Genomic DNA, 13320 nt, shown 5'->3' with positions numbered 1-13320 from the left:
ACGGCACATAACAACAACATGAATAGATTTTGGATAACCGAAAGTTCTCAAATAAATGAGACAGAACTTGAATTCTCTCAGGATCATCTGTATCATTATTTTCTGGATGTCAGTTAGGAAGCTTTCCATCCTAGGAGACAAGAAATACTCGTTTTATTCATTCTTTCTCTATAGGAGCCAGAATGTTTTTGGCTGCAGTGAATCAAATAGTCCTGGAAGTCAGGCTAATTCACCCTTCTTCTTTTTTAAACACAGGGCCCAGCAGTGTGTCCAACATTGAAATAAGTCCCAACACCACAGCAGCAGTCTTGAGCTGGCAGAGCTTTGATAATGCCCCGTCTGCGTACACATACCGCCTTCGTATTGACAGCCATTCCAGCACTCAGATAGAAATCATCACGGACGCTGGGGTCACTAATGCCACAGTTACTGGGTTAATACCTGGGTCATCTTACACCGTACAGATCTTTGCACGAGCTGGGAATATCACTGAGGGAGCGCCTAGCTTCATGCCATTCTGTACAGGTGAGTGAATAGCTCAGGTATCTGTTGGCCTCCTTCCCTTGTACTTTTGACCTTGAGAACAAGACCTGTGCAGTCTTTAGTTACTGGGTTTTGTGTGCTTGTACTAATTGGTCTTATGCTTTCTGAGACATCCTGGTTGCATATTAGTCCCCTTATCATCTTTTCATTCAACAGATATTTATTGAGCATTTACTATATGTATGTGCCAGAAAAAAAGTACTGAAGAGCAATTATGTCACTCTGGAGACTAAGGTGTGCCCGATACAGGCTGTGGTCTTTGCAATCACTTGCTATGCATCAGAGAGCTGGACAGTGACTAGGGATGATAGAAGGAGAATTGATGCCTTTGAGCTTGAGCTATGGTGCTGGAGAAGAGTATTGAATGTACCATGCATGGACTGCTACGAAAACAAACAGATTCATCCTAGAGAGGGTTAAACCAGGCGGCTCGTTGGAGGCAAGGATTCTGAGGCTTCGTCTGACATACTTTGGTCATGTTGTAAGGAGAGACCGGTCCTTGGAGAAGGACATCATGCTGGGGAGGGTGGAGGGACAGCGCAGGAGGGAAAGGCCCTCAGTGACTGGAGTAATGAAGGTGGGTGTGTCAGAGACAATGAGCAGGGTTTAGGGCTGTTGTATATAGGGTCACCATGAGTCTCAAGTGACTCGATGACACATAACAATAGCAATGTGCCAGATACTGTTAAGTGAAGCTGACATTTCCATGGCCTCCTGGAACTTCTATTCTGGTGATAGAAGACAGAGGCTAAACAAGATAAAGAAGTAGTTTATTAGATGATAATTAGTACTAAGGAAGAAGACAGACAGCAGGAAAGGGCAAAGGGAATACTTAGCTAGAGGTCCAGCAAAGGCTTCAATGAAAAAGCAATTATGGGGCAAAGACCTTAAAGCCTTAGAAGAACCAGCCATGTAGACATCAGGTTACAGAGCATTTCACCGTGAGGGAGCAGCCAGTGCAAAGGTCCTGAGGCTGGCGTGTGCCCGCTGTGTTGGAAGAAGGGAGGTCATGATGCCGGTAGTGGCTCTGTAGAAGCAAGAGGAGAAAGGGTAGATGGAGAGACCAGAGAGGTAACACGGGTGCTGTTGGGCCTTGTAGTTTATAGTTTGGCATGTTTGAAGATGGAAACCATACTGTTAAAATGAGTGCTCAACTCTTTTGCCCTTCTTGATTTTGCCAACTTCATAATACCAAAAGTGTTGTAAAGAGGTGACTCCCATTTTTAACAGAAGGTGCTTTTGAGGTGTTCCCTGTTCTGATTGTCAGAGTCTTTATTGAACATTTCCACATTGGTTTGATGTTGGCCTTTGTTAAAATCTGGGAGTTAAATAGGGACCAGTACATTTCTGCTACTGTAAGTCAATGACAGATGGAGTCGATACATAGGAAACGGATACACTCTTGCAGCATCAGTTGACATCTTCAGAATGGGACTATATGACCATATGACCATATGACAATACTACCTATTGGAAGGTTGGTTGAGGTGAGCCAGGTGAAGGAATTGCTACCACTCGCCATAGGATCAGCTTCTGCGAACGGAGTGCCTGTGTTTGTCCAGTGTCTTGCTTGATGATTGACGCACACTCTTTCATTCAATCCCCAGAGAGCCCTGCAGTCAGGGCTCAGCGCGTTTGCGTAACTGACTCTGAGTGGTGGAAGGGTGTGGTGGTCAGTTGCTGTATAGTCGATTAGATTCGTGGTGGCCTTGAGAACAGAGTGGAATTGTGTGCTCTGGCGTTTCCAAGACTGTGATCTTTGGGAAGCAGATCACCAGATCTGTCTTCTGAGGTGCTTGTGCACTCATTTGAACTGTTAACCTTTCTGCTGGTCGTCGAGTGCTTCACGCTGGGCACCTCTTTGACCTAAGTTCACACAGTTGTTCATCTCTGACTGCTCGTCATGGTTGGGCCAGTATTCTGCTACTCCCAATGTTTTTGTGTCTACAAAGGCAAGAGTTTGCCATTCTCACACTGTCCCATGCTCGCTCTGCAGATGCTGCACCTGTGGACTTCCGCTGTGAGATGGTCCCCAAAGAGCCAACCTTGGTTCTCGTGTATGCCTGCCCTGATGGCGTCAATGCTGGCTTCTCGCTGGAGGTCAGCGGTGAGGCCTTTTACAACGAAACATACTTGGAGGGCTGCTCCTCAGACAACGACACTGTGGACAAAATATACAGGACAGAAGTCACGTATTTAAATTTTTCTACCTCGTACAACATCAGCATCACCACTTTGTCCTGTGGAATGAATGGATCCTCCACCCCAAACCTCTGCACCACTAGCATCACAGGTGGGTGATACGCTGGGTACCTGAGCAGAGGCTCACCCAGGATGTCTGCAAGTGTGCCCTAAAAAGTTGATTGGTTTCCCCATCTCTAAATTTCCCCTAGAACATATATTTTAATTGGCACAGACTGATAACCTATTCCATAAAAGTATTTTTTTAAAAAAAAACAAAAACAAACCTAGAATAAGAAGACACTTAAAAAATAAATTCAAAAACATTTTTTAACTTTGTAGAATAACGACCACATTGTCTTTTATGTAGTGAGTGCTCTGCTTTAAAAAAAAGTTTAAACATACACTATGTGTTTTAGAAACATGTTCAAATAGATTAAAAAATAGAGGCGGGTATAATAAAACCTATCTAACCACCCTCACCCAGTTGGAGTTACCAGTAGTTGGCTAATCTCATCCTGTGTACCTCTTCTTCAGTCCTAATTGGATCACTTTGAAGCTAGTCTCTATCAGTATATCATTTAAACAGAGTCACAATATTGTAATCAGACCTCAAGAAGGAACAACACTTTCTTCTTATTATTAGACACTTGGTTAAGATTCCATAGTTTTTACAAATTCCCAAGCTGTTTGGTGGAGCAACAGAGCCTTACTTTTGTGATTTGTTTGTTGTTTTGGTTATCCCCTCCCCATTTTGTTTTTTTATTGTTTTCCTGGCATAGTTGATTTCTGTAATGTTTCTCTCCCACTCGTTTTTTTGTGTGTGTACTTGGAAAAAAGTATATTTGGGAAAAAACTGCTTCCCACATCTTTTCTTCATCTGTAGTTGTCTTGTCCTCCCATTGTCTGCAAAGAGATGCTGCTTTGGATCAACTTAATGGGGGTCTCTATCCCTTTGGGTGCTAGGTATGTTTTCTTTCGACCATCAGACCTATTTCCAAAATAATATTTCCAAATAATAGGTCAGTTCCTAAAGGATTAGTAATTGTGATAGGAAGAAAAGAAAGGCCTCTTTCTTTGGGAACATTGACCTAGAAAGCAGAAGAGGTGTTTGTGAACATGGACTTTGATTTAAGCAGACCTGATTTCACCCCCAGTTCTGCCTTTGTCTGCAAGCTTGGCAGACTACTTGGACTTTTTTGTGCTTTAGTTATGTTCTCCTCCTTCCAAGCCGTGTTGGTGAGAATCAGCAGAAGTAAGGGATATGGAAGATCACTTCAGAATTGCCAGGTACGGCAGCTCAGGTTGCGCACTGTGCAATTCCAGGGGACAGCAGTTGTATAATCTACAATGTGCATGGGCCTCTTAGGAGTTGTAGAGCTGTAGAGGGCAGCAGCTTTGAGTTTCTGCAGCTCCCTCCACATAAGAATGATGAGAGTTTTCTATAACAGGCATCCTTCGCGGATGTTGTGAGTTTGGTTCTGGACCACTGAAGAATATTACAATACAGCATGTCACAGGAATTGTTTTGTTTGCAAGGACCTCTAACAATTATGCTTATACAATAATGCTTGCTGTCTATTAAGTGTGAAATATACATTGTTGTTGTTATTATTATGTATTATCGAGTCAGGACAGACATAGAGCGTGGACTTTTAGAGGCAGTAAATCACAAGAGAGAAGATTGCCTATCTTTCTCCTGTGGAGGAATTGGTAGATTCAAACTACCTGCCTTTGGGTTGGAAGCATAACTCCTTACCACTAAGCCACCAGCCTTATGAAAAAAAAATTGAAATAGCATGAGAATTACAGACATGCTGTTGGAAGAATGGCACCCAGTAGACTTGTTTGATGCAAGGTTGCAATAAAGCGAAATACAATATGATGAGATATGCTTGTACTTTTTGATAGCTGTCTATTTTATTATGTCAGTTCCTCACTGCATAGAAATCAAGGAGTCTTATTCTGTGTTTGATTGTCTCCAGGACCGAGCACAGTGCCTGGCATGGAACAAGAGCTTCTTGTTTCTGAAGCGAAACCGTGTGGTATTGTTGGTGAGGACGACATGGCATTCAGTTCAGCGATTCTCTCACTCTGATCCAGAGCTCTCTCTCTCTCCAGATGAATTTTTTTTTCTATAATTATATTTTATTAATTTTCATAAACATTTACAGAGATTTTGGGCTTCCACTCATTCATTGTTGCACTATTCTCTCTACCCTCCTCACAGTTTGTTCTTGTCCAAATGCCACAGTGCTTGTCAAAGCCAGTTCTGATTAATCTTCTTTGTCAGTGTATCCTTTGCCATTCCCTATCACTCCTCCCTGAGAGAGACTTCACCCTGAGTCATAAGGAAAAGGGGACGGCGTATTCTCTTAGCTACTTCCTGCTGAAAAGGGACGCTGTGGGTTTCAGGGTGAAGATCTTCTCTCACTACTCTAAAGGGCCCCTTTGGCAGTAGGAAACACATAGACTATTATGGAGATTGATTTTGGAATTTAGATGCACTCTTATTGATTGTGCTTGGCTGTACATGTACATATCCTTCAAGATGTATCATGGGGCTGTTGCAACCTAGAAGACACAAATTTGACTAACAAGTTATAAGTACATGAGTCCAAAAATTATGGAAAAGTAAAAGAAAAGATTCTTTCATTGTTTTACAAACCCTCCCCCAGGTCCCCTCCACCATGCAGCCCTCACTCTAGTCTCCTGTGATGACAGAAATACCCAGTTACATCTCTCTTTTAGACGGTTCTCTCCCTCCTCTGCTTCAGTGCAGTACACAAGTCACATCAAAGTGGAGTTGCTCCTTCTCTGTGAGAGGTGGGCAGTATTGGAAGGATGGAGAGATGAGGAAGAGCTGAGTGATTTTTAGCAACTTTTAGCGACATTTGTTGAGTGCTTAGTGTGCACTGGAGTAAGGGATACTATATGGTGAGGAAGGCAGACAAGTCCCTGACAAGTAGAGAAAAGCCGAGAGAGAAGAGGTGAGAGAAGAGAGAAAGAATATTTTGGAGAGGGAGGGTGGTAGTATGAACAGGAATGGATAGGACTATTTTCAAGGTTTGGAGGTGGGAGTGAACAAGCATATGGCTGGCCACCTTGGAGTGGGTGGCAGTGGACCCATCTCTGGCCAGCTGACAGACAATGTAAAATAGGTTGACAATGAGTCATTTCTGATTCATGTCAACCTTGTGCAACTCGAGTGTCAGAGAAAAACAGTGGCTTGTGTTTTGGATAATAGCTTCCCAGACTTTTCTTAGAGGTGTGTCTCAGTGAACTTGAACCACTAACCTTTCCTTAGCTGTCAAGTACATCATCTGGGAATCCAGTGTTTGTTCTGTGCAGTCAAGTCAGAACCAACTCATAAGTTGACCCTCCTCCAGTGGGTTTTCAGAGGCAGTAAATCGCACGAGAAGAGCTGGTGGATTAGAACTGTGTGCCTTTGGGATTGCAACGCAGTTTCTTATCATTAGGCTACCAGAGCTCCCCAGAAATCCAGCAGCTGATAGAAACTTTGAATTAAGTGCTGGCTGGGAAACTCGTTTAAATAGCTCACAGTTAGACTTGGGGATAGTGCCCCCAAGTGGCCGCTGCTGTAATTTCCATAAGAGTTTGCCAAAACATGTTCTATAGAGAGCGGCAGGTGCTCTTCAATGGAAATGTAATGTGAGCTACATGGAATTGTTGTTAGGTGCCATCGAGTCAGAACTGATCCAGAGTTGACCCTCCAGAAGGTTTCCTGACGCCATAAATCACATGAGAAGACATTGCCCATCTTTCTCTCCTGGTGCAGCTAGTGGACACGAACCACCTGCCTTTGGGTTAGCTGTTCAACTCCTTACTGCTAAACCATCAGGAAAGAAAAAAAAAAGAGCTGAGAAAAATTTGAATAACATGTCAGTGAAATCAGTGCATGACAATCATGCCATCTCAACATACATCCTATATAAAGTAGTGGGGACATTTTGCATTTCTTTTTTTTTTTTTTAAATCAACAAATCTACCTCCTTGCTGTTGAGTCAGAACTGACTCATAGCTTCCTGTCTAGTGAGTTTCCTAAGACTGTAAATCACAGGGGAGGAAATTGGCTATCTTGCTCCCATGAAGCAGCTGGGGGATTCAAACCCACACGCCTGTGGGTTGACAGCGCCTCTCCTCATCGACGAGGCCTCCAGAGCTCCCTTTGAAATTCTTTGTGGATTTGATATTTGCAGCATGTCTGATCTGAGACTTGTCACATTTCAAGTCCTGAGTGGCTGCTGTATCACATGCATCGATTTAGGGCATTGCGTTGTGACCTGTTTGAAGCCCAGTTTTCTCCATCTCCCGACTCTTAACTATATTGATAAAGAAAAACTCCTAGACTTTCTTTGAGCAAAGTATTTACATAGAGAGTTTGTATGTGGAGAGAGATCATTTCTTCTTCAGTGTTGTCTTCTTATGCTAATTCAGTGAGTGGCTCTGTACAGTTAGCTTGGAAAGAAAAAGACACAGATCATTCACAGAACACTCTGGGGGCTTTGCTGGTTTCTGGAAAGAGCACTGATTGGGTTCCTCTTGGTTGCATTTTAAACCCTGTCTAGAAAAAATGAGGACATCTGTGTGTGAAACTGGGCCGGTTTCTCAGCCAGGCTTTATGTTGATTCTCCTGTGCGGTCATTTTTTATCTGCAGTGGAAGTTTTCTGGTGCTGCTGTGATTCCGAATAAATTTCAGTGGAGCTGCTAGATACAGAAGGCCTAGGATGAAAGGTCTTGGCCATCTACCTCTAAAAATGAGCTGATGTGTACTCTTTGGATCACAAGGTCTAATCCTCAGTCAGTTAGGAAAAAAAAACTAAGGTCTAGGTAGTGTTTAGTTTATGGATTTCTTTGTGCCTAAGGTGGACATGAAATGGAAGCAGGTAGCAACATCCCTATTGTTTTAGCTCGAAACAACAACAGTACAGAGGACAGTCACAACAGTAAAGAGAACAGAAACAACAGGGTAGTGGACAGCTCACAACACTGATAATAAAGAGGCCCCAGGAGCGAGTGCATTCTCTGCCCGTCTCATCTTTGGTCCCTGGGCATCTGTGCCATTGTTCTCAGTACACTGACTGTTTCCTGGCATGAAACTATGTGATGAGAGAGTCCTGCTCGCAGCTACCGCCCTATCCCACTCTGCCCACATAAACCTCACTCTCCTACTTTCACCCTGTTTTTAGGATAAGGAACTTGGTCCATCTTGGGTCTGTAGGAAGGGCTAAGAGAGGCCTAAGTTGTCCAAACAAGGTAGCCAGGAGCGCACTCTGTGGGTGTGGCTGGGCACCTTTCAGGGGTTGTTTTGTGCAAGGCAGGCTTGCCAAGTTTCCACCACCTCTCCTCCCCACCAGGCTTCTTCCCTGTTTTGTGCATCAGCCCATATAAGCCCAGCTTATGGCTTCCAGGGCCAGGATGATCTGAAGGAGAGCACTGGTCCAAATTCCATCCTTAATGATAATGATTTTGCCTGTAAATGTTGGGTGACCTTGTTTTGTTTTGTTTCAGACCCTCCTCCTCCAAATGGATCCCCTAATATCACATCTATCAGTCACAACTCAGTAAAGGTCAAGTTCAGTGGGTTTGAATCTAGCCATGGACCCATCAAAGCCTATGCGCTCATTCTCACCACTGGGAAAGGTAAGAGCGGTCGTCACATGAAACCAACGGGTGATGGTGTCGCCTGGCTGCCACGTCTGTGCTCACTGAGGCACGTTGATGGAAAAAATGCAATTATCTTTTTTACACTGTAAACTACACACAGATTTTGGCTCTCAGTCCTGGAGAGGGTAACCTATTTGCCTGATGCTCTAATTAGGCATAGTTTAAGGGATTAGATAGTAGATTTATTATTATTATTATTACACTAGTTTATTACAAAATTTGAATACATTGTTTTCCAGACCGGATTCTTCTAATTTCCTTCACCCTCAACCCATCATATTGTACAACCTCATGATTAATCCCCCCACCCCCTTCATATTCTTATCCCTCTACTTCCACCTTCCCCGGCCCCTGCCTTGGATTCTCATCCTCATTCTACATTAATGGTTTTATGCAATATTTATCCTTGTGGGACTGAGTTAGTTCACTCAGTTAGATAATTTCAAAATTATTGCTCCTGCATGCTGTGTAGTATTCCGCTGTATGAATGTATTATAATTTCTCAATCCATTCGATTGTGGTTGAACATCTTGCGATAGTGAATAATGCTACTATGACCATTAGTGTACAAGTCTCTGTTTGTGCCTCAGTTCTGATTTTCTCAGGATATATTCCAAGCAGTGGAATAACTGGATCATATGTAATTTCTATGTCCAGATTTTTGAGGAAGCGCCAAACTGCTTTCCAGAATGGTTTTTGCAATCCCACCATCAATGTGTAAGAGTTCCTTTCTCACCACATCCTCTCCAGCATTTACTACTTGCTGCCCTGTTAAAGTTTGCCACTGTTACTGGAGTGAAATGGTACTTCATTGTGGTTTGGATTTGCATCTCTGTTATTACTAGTGATTTTGAGCATTTCTTCTTGTGTCTGTTTTCCATTCAAAGATCTTCCTCTGTGAAAATTCTTTCCATGTCTTTTGCCCATTTTGTAATTGGCTTATCAGTCTTTTTCTTGTGGAGGCCCAGAAGTATTCTGTAAAATTTTAAGACTCTTGTCTGAGATGGTATTACCAAATGTTTATTCCCAGTCAGTAGATTTTCTTTTCACCCTGTTAGAAAAAAGCTTTTGATGCACACATGGATTTAATCTTTAGAAAGTCCCATTCATTAATGTTATTCTCTTCAGATTGTACATTTCTTGCTGTATTTGTCAGTCTTTTTATACCTTGGACTGGCACTTCTAAGCTTGATCTGTTTGTCTCTTATGAATGTTATGGTTTTGGGCTTTACTCTCAGGTCTCTGATCCACCTTGAGTTGATTTTTATGTATAGTGTGAGATGTGGATCCTTTTCTTTCTGCAGGTGAAAGTCCAGTTTTGCCAGCACCATTTGTTGAAGAGGTTATCATTTCTCCTTTTGATAGCCTTGATTTCCTTGTTGAATATCAGTTGGCCATTGATAGCTGGGTCTATTTCTGGGTTCTCAATTCTGTTGCATTGATCTATGTGCCTGTCATTGTACCAGTACCATGCTGTTTTGGTTACCAGTGCTGTGTAGTAGGTTTTGAGGTCAGGGACTGCTATGCCTCCCACTACATTTTTGTTTCTCAGAAGTGTTCTGCTTATTCGGGGTCTCTTGCTTCTTCAAATAAATTTGACAATTTTCCTTTCAATCTCCTTGAAAAATGAATTTGGTATCTAGATTGGGATTGCATTGAACATTTAGATTGCTTTTGGTAGGATTATCATTTTCATGATATTGAGTCTTCCTATAAACAGGGCGCATTTTCCCATTTAAGTTTTTTATTGTGTCTTATAGAAATGTTCTGTAGTTTTCTTTGTTTAGGGCTTTTGTATCTCCAGTTAAATTCACTACCAAGTATCTCAATTTATGGTTGGCTATTGTAAATGGCATTGCTTTCTTGATTTTCTTCTTTGAGTTCTCTTTGTTACTGTAGAGGAATCCTACTGATTTTTGGATATTGATCTTATGTCCTGTCCTTCTACTAAACTGGCCTCCTTACTCCAACAGGTTGGTTTTTTTTTTTGTTTGTTTGTTTTTTTTGTTGAGTCTTGGGGGTTTTCTGTGTACACTGTAATATCATCTGGATATAGTGACAGTTTAACTATCTCTTTGCCAATCTGGATGCCTTTTATTTCTTTCTCCTGTCATATTGCCCTAGCAAGCACTTCCAATACAATATTGAATAGAAGTGGTGACAGTAGATATTCTTGTCTGGTCCTGTTCACAAGGAAAAATATTTAAGTCTTTTTTTCATTGAGAATAATGTTGGCTTTTGGTTTTGCATGTATACTTTTCACTATGTTGAGGAAATTCCCTTCTATTCCAGTTTTGCTGAATGTCTTTATCAGGAAGGGATGCTGTATTTTGTCAAATGACTTTTTTGCATCAGTTGCTAAGATCTTATTGTTCTTGTTATTTACTTTGTTAATATTGTGAATTACATTGATTCTTTTTCTTATGTTGGACCATCCTTATATACCTGTTACGAATCCCACTTTGTCATGGTGAGTTATTTTTTGATGTGCTTTTGGATTCTGTTGGCTAGGAGTTTGTTAAGAATTTTTGCATCTATATTAATGAGATATATTGGTCTGTAGTTTTCTTTCTTGGTAGTATCTTTGCTTGGTTTTGGTATTAGAGTTATGCTTGCTTCATAGAATGATTCTGGAAGTGTTCCTTCTTTTTCAATTTAAAAAAAAATAATTTAAGTAGAACTGGTGTTAAAGCCTTTCTGAATGTTTGGTAGAATTTAGCTGTGAAACCATCTGGTCCAGGCCTTTCTTATGGGGAAGTCTCTTTATGACCTTTTCAATTTCTTGTTTTATGATAGATCTGTTCAAATATTCTATATCTGTCCTTGTCAGTCTGGGTAGGAGATGCATTTCAAGGAATTTGTCCATTTCCTGTAGGTTTTTGAATTTATCAGACTATACCTTTCCATAGTATTCAGGTATTATCAATTTAAATTCCTCTGGTTGTGTTGTGATGTCACCTTTATCATTTCTTAATCAAGTCAGTAGATGTCTTACATTTTCCAGACCATATGGTGTCTGCTAGTGTAGCATGAAGATAGCCATACCCCCGGCTGTCAGTTTAGTTCTGACTCCGAGCAGCTGCACGTGTGCAGAGTAGAAATACACTTCATAGGAGTTTCAAAACTGTATCATTTTGTAAGCAGATTGCCAGGCCTTTCTTATGCAGTTCTGCGTATGTCCAAATTGCCAACCTTTAGTTTAGAATCCGACCATCTGGGCATCTTGAATGCTGTCATAAACTGTACAGGAAGAACAGAGATGGCTGTGTTCCAATACAGCTTTCATACCTAAACAGGTGGTAGCTTGCATTTGACCATGAACCATAGTTTGCTGACCTCTGAACTGTTTTGCTTTTCGTTTACATACAACATAAGATTGTATAGGTAGCAGAATATTGGTCGCCGCCAACCTTGTCTCTCTCTCTCTCACACCCACATTTCCACACCTGGACATGGGCCATCATCACCAGAGGAAGTGACTTTCTTGAAAGGAAGCAGAAGATTTGTGTTTATCGATGTGAACTTCAAAAAGTCTCCCTCCAAACCTGAACGAGCAGGTGGTTTGCGGCCACTTCTTCCAGGGTTCCATTGTTTTCTTTGGCACTAAGAAGAGAATGCTTGGAGGTCATCCTTCACGGCAGCCTCTCAGAAGTCATCGGTCTAAAATGCAAAGTTTTGTGGCTTTTGGAAATTCCCTAAATAAAATAGGAGTGAGGCAGTGTCTCCGGTGCCCAGTCTCTCACCTCTCTGTCATCCTTGTCTTGATCAATGGCAAGATCACATGTGACATGAGGAACTTGGGGACCTTAGCCAATTAGGGCTTGACTGGGGGTCATGACTCTTCAGAGGATTTCAGAAGGCAATGTTGCAACCTCTCACTCCTTCCTTTTTTATTTTGGATCCATTTCAAAGTCTTTGTCATTTTGCTATGATGTTTTTCAACATCTCCTAGGCTTAGACCTCTACTAGACAAAAAGAATCAGTGCTGGGTAATGGTCAGACCCCTGTTTTGTGGGCTCCGCCACTCCATTTACTCCAGTGAGAAGCCTTGGTCATTGAGATCACAGGCCAAGCTAGGTGGTGGGGGCTAGAGATCAGGCTCTATCAGGTAGGCAGTGTGAATGTGGCAGATCCTTTAGCCTGCTATACCTTCATGTCCTCATCTATAAAATGGGCAGAGAAAAGCCTAGCTAAAATACTGGTTTACCCTCCTGGAGGTGCCTAGGATGTAGGAATGGGGAGATCTCTTTGCTTCCAGAAGGTTCCAGCTTTGAAAACCCTAAGGAGCAGTTCTGTTCTGCATGTGAGTCAGAATTCTCTCAATACCAACCAGCAACCACAAACCTTTGGGTGAGATTGTTGTAAACATTAAATATGACTCACAGCCACAAAAACAGCTTGAGAGATGGTCTCTATTATCCTGATCACCCAGTTTCAGTATCATTGTTTAAGCTGGGGACTTGAATGACTATCTGCTGTCATTTTTAAGAGATGAGACCACTCTTTTCTCAACTTCATTACTTATAGGCAGCTAACAATGTGTCTTCTAGTGTATTTGATTTTTAACCACTGTCTTGACATTACTTTCTTACACTTTTCCTTTTCTGTGCCTTTTTTTTTTTTTTAGCTGAGCGCCCTACAGTGGATGTTTTGAAATATAGGTATGAGGATTTCAAAAACAATTCTTCAGAAACTTATGTGACATACCTCATAACAACAGAAGAGAGGCAGTCTTCTCAGGGCTTGTCGGAGGTCTTGAAATATGAAATTGATGTTGGGAATGAGTCAACCACATGCGGCTATTTCAATGGGAAGTTGAAACCTCTCGGCTCCTATCGGTAATGGCTTCTGGTCCTTTTGCTCTGGAGGGCTGAGCTTTCTCTGTGTGTCTCTTTCTCTATGTGTGT

At 41.9% G+C, this 13320-nt stretch overlaps 1 protein-coding gene across 1 annotated transcript in view; it reads left to right on the top strand.

Moving 5' to 3' along the window:
• Nucleotides 1–13320, top strand: part of PTPRJ (protein tyrosine phosphatase, receptor type, J) — a 59896-nt gene that overhangs the window by 33066 nt on the left and 13510 nt on the right. The window contains exons 9-12 of the mRNA XM_006896759.1: nt 256–525; nt 2540–2836; nt 8258–8389; nt 13041–13251. Of these exons, the coding sequence (XP_006896821.1) occupies nt 256–525; nt 2540–2836; nt 8258–8389; nt 13041–13251 (910 nt within the window). The remainder of the gene's footprint in view (nt 1–255; nt 526–2539; nt 2837–8257; nt 8390–13040; nt 13252–13320) is intronic.

Source organism: Elephantulus edwardii, unplaced genomic scaffold, assembly GCF_000299155.1.
Source record: "Elephantulus edwardii isolate Elephantulus edwardi_28Jun2011 unplaced genomic scaffold, EleEdw1.0 scaffold00189, whole genome shotgun sequence".
In the NCBI taxonomy this organism is placed as follows: Eukaryota; Metazoa; Chordata; class Mammalia; order Macroscelidea; family Macroscelididae; genus Elephantulus; species Elephantulus edwardii.
Note: the sequence above shows the minus strand (reverse complement) of the source record. Positions and strands in the feature narration are given on the sequence as shown.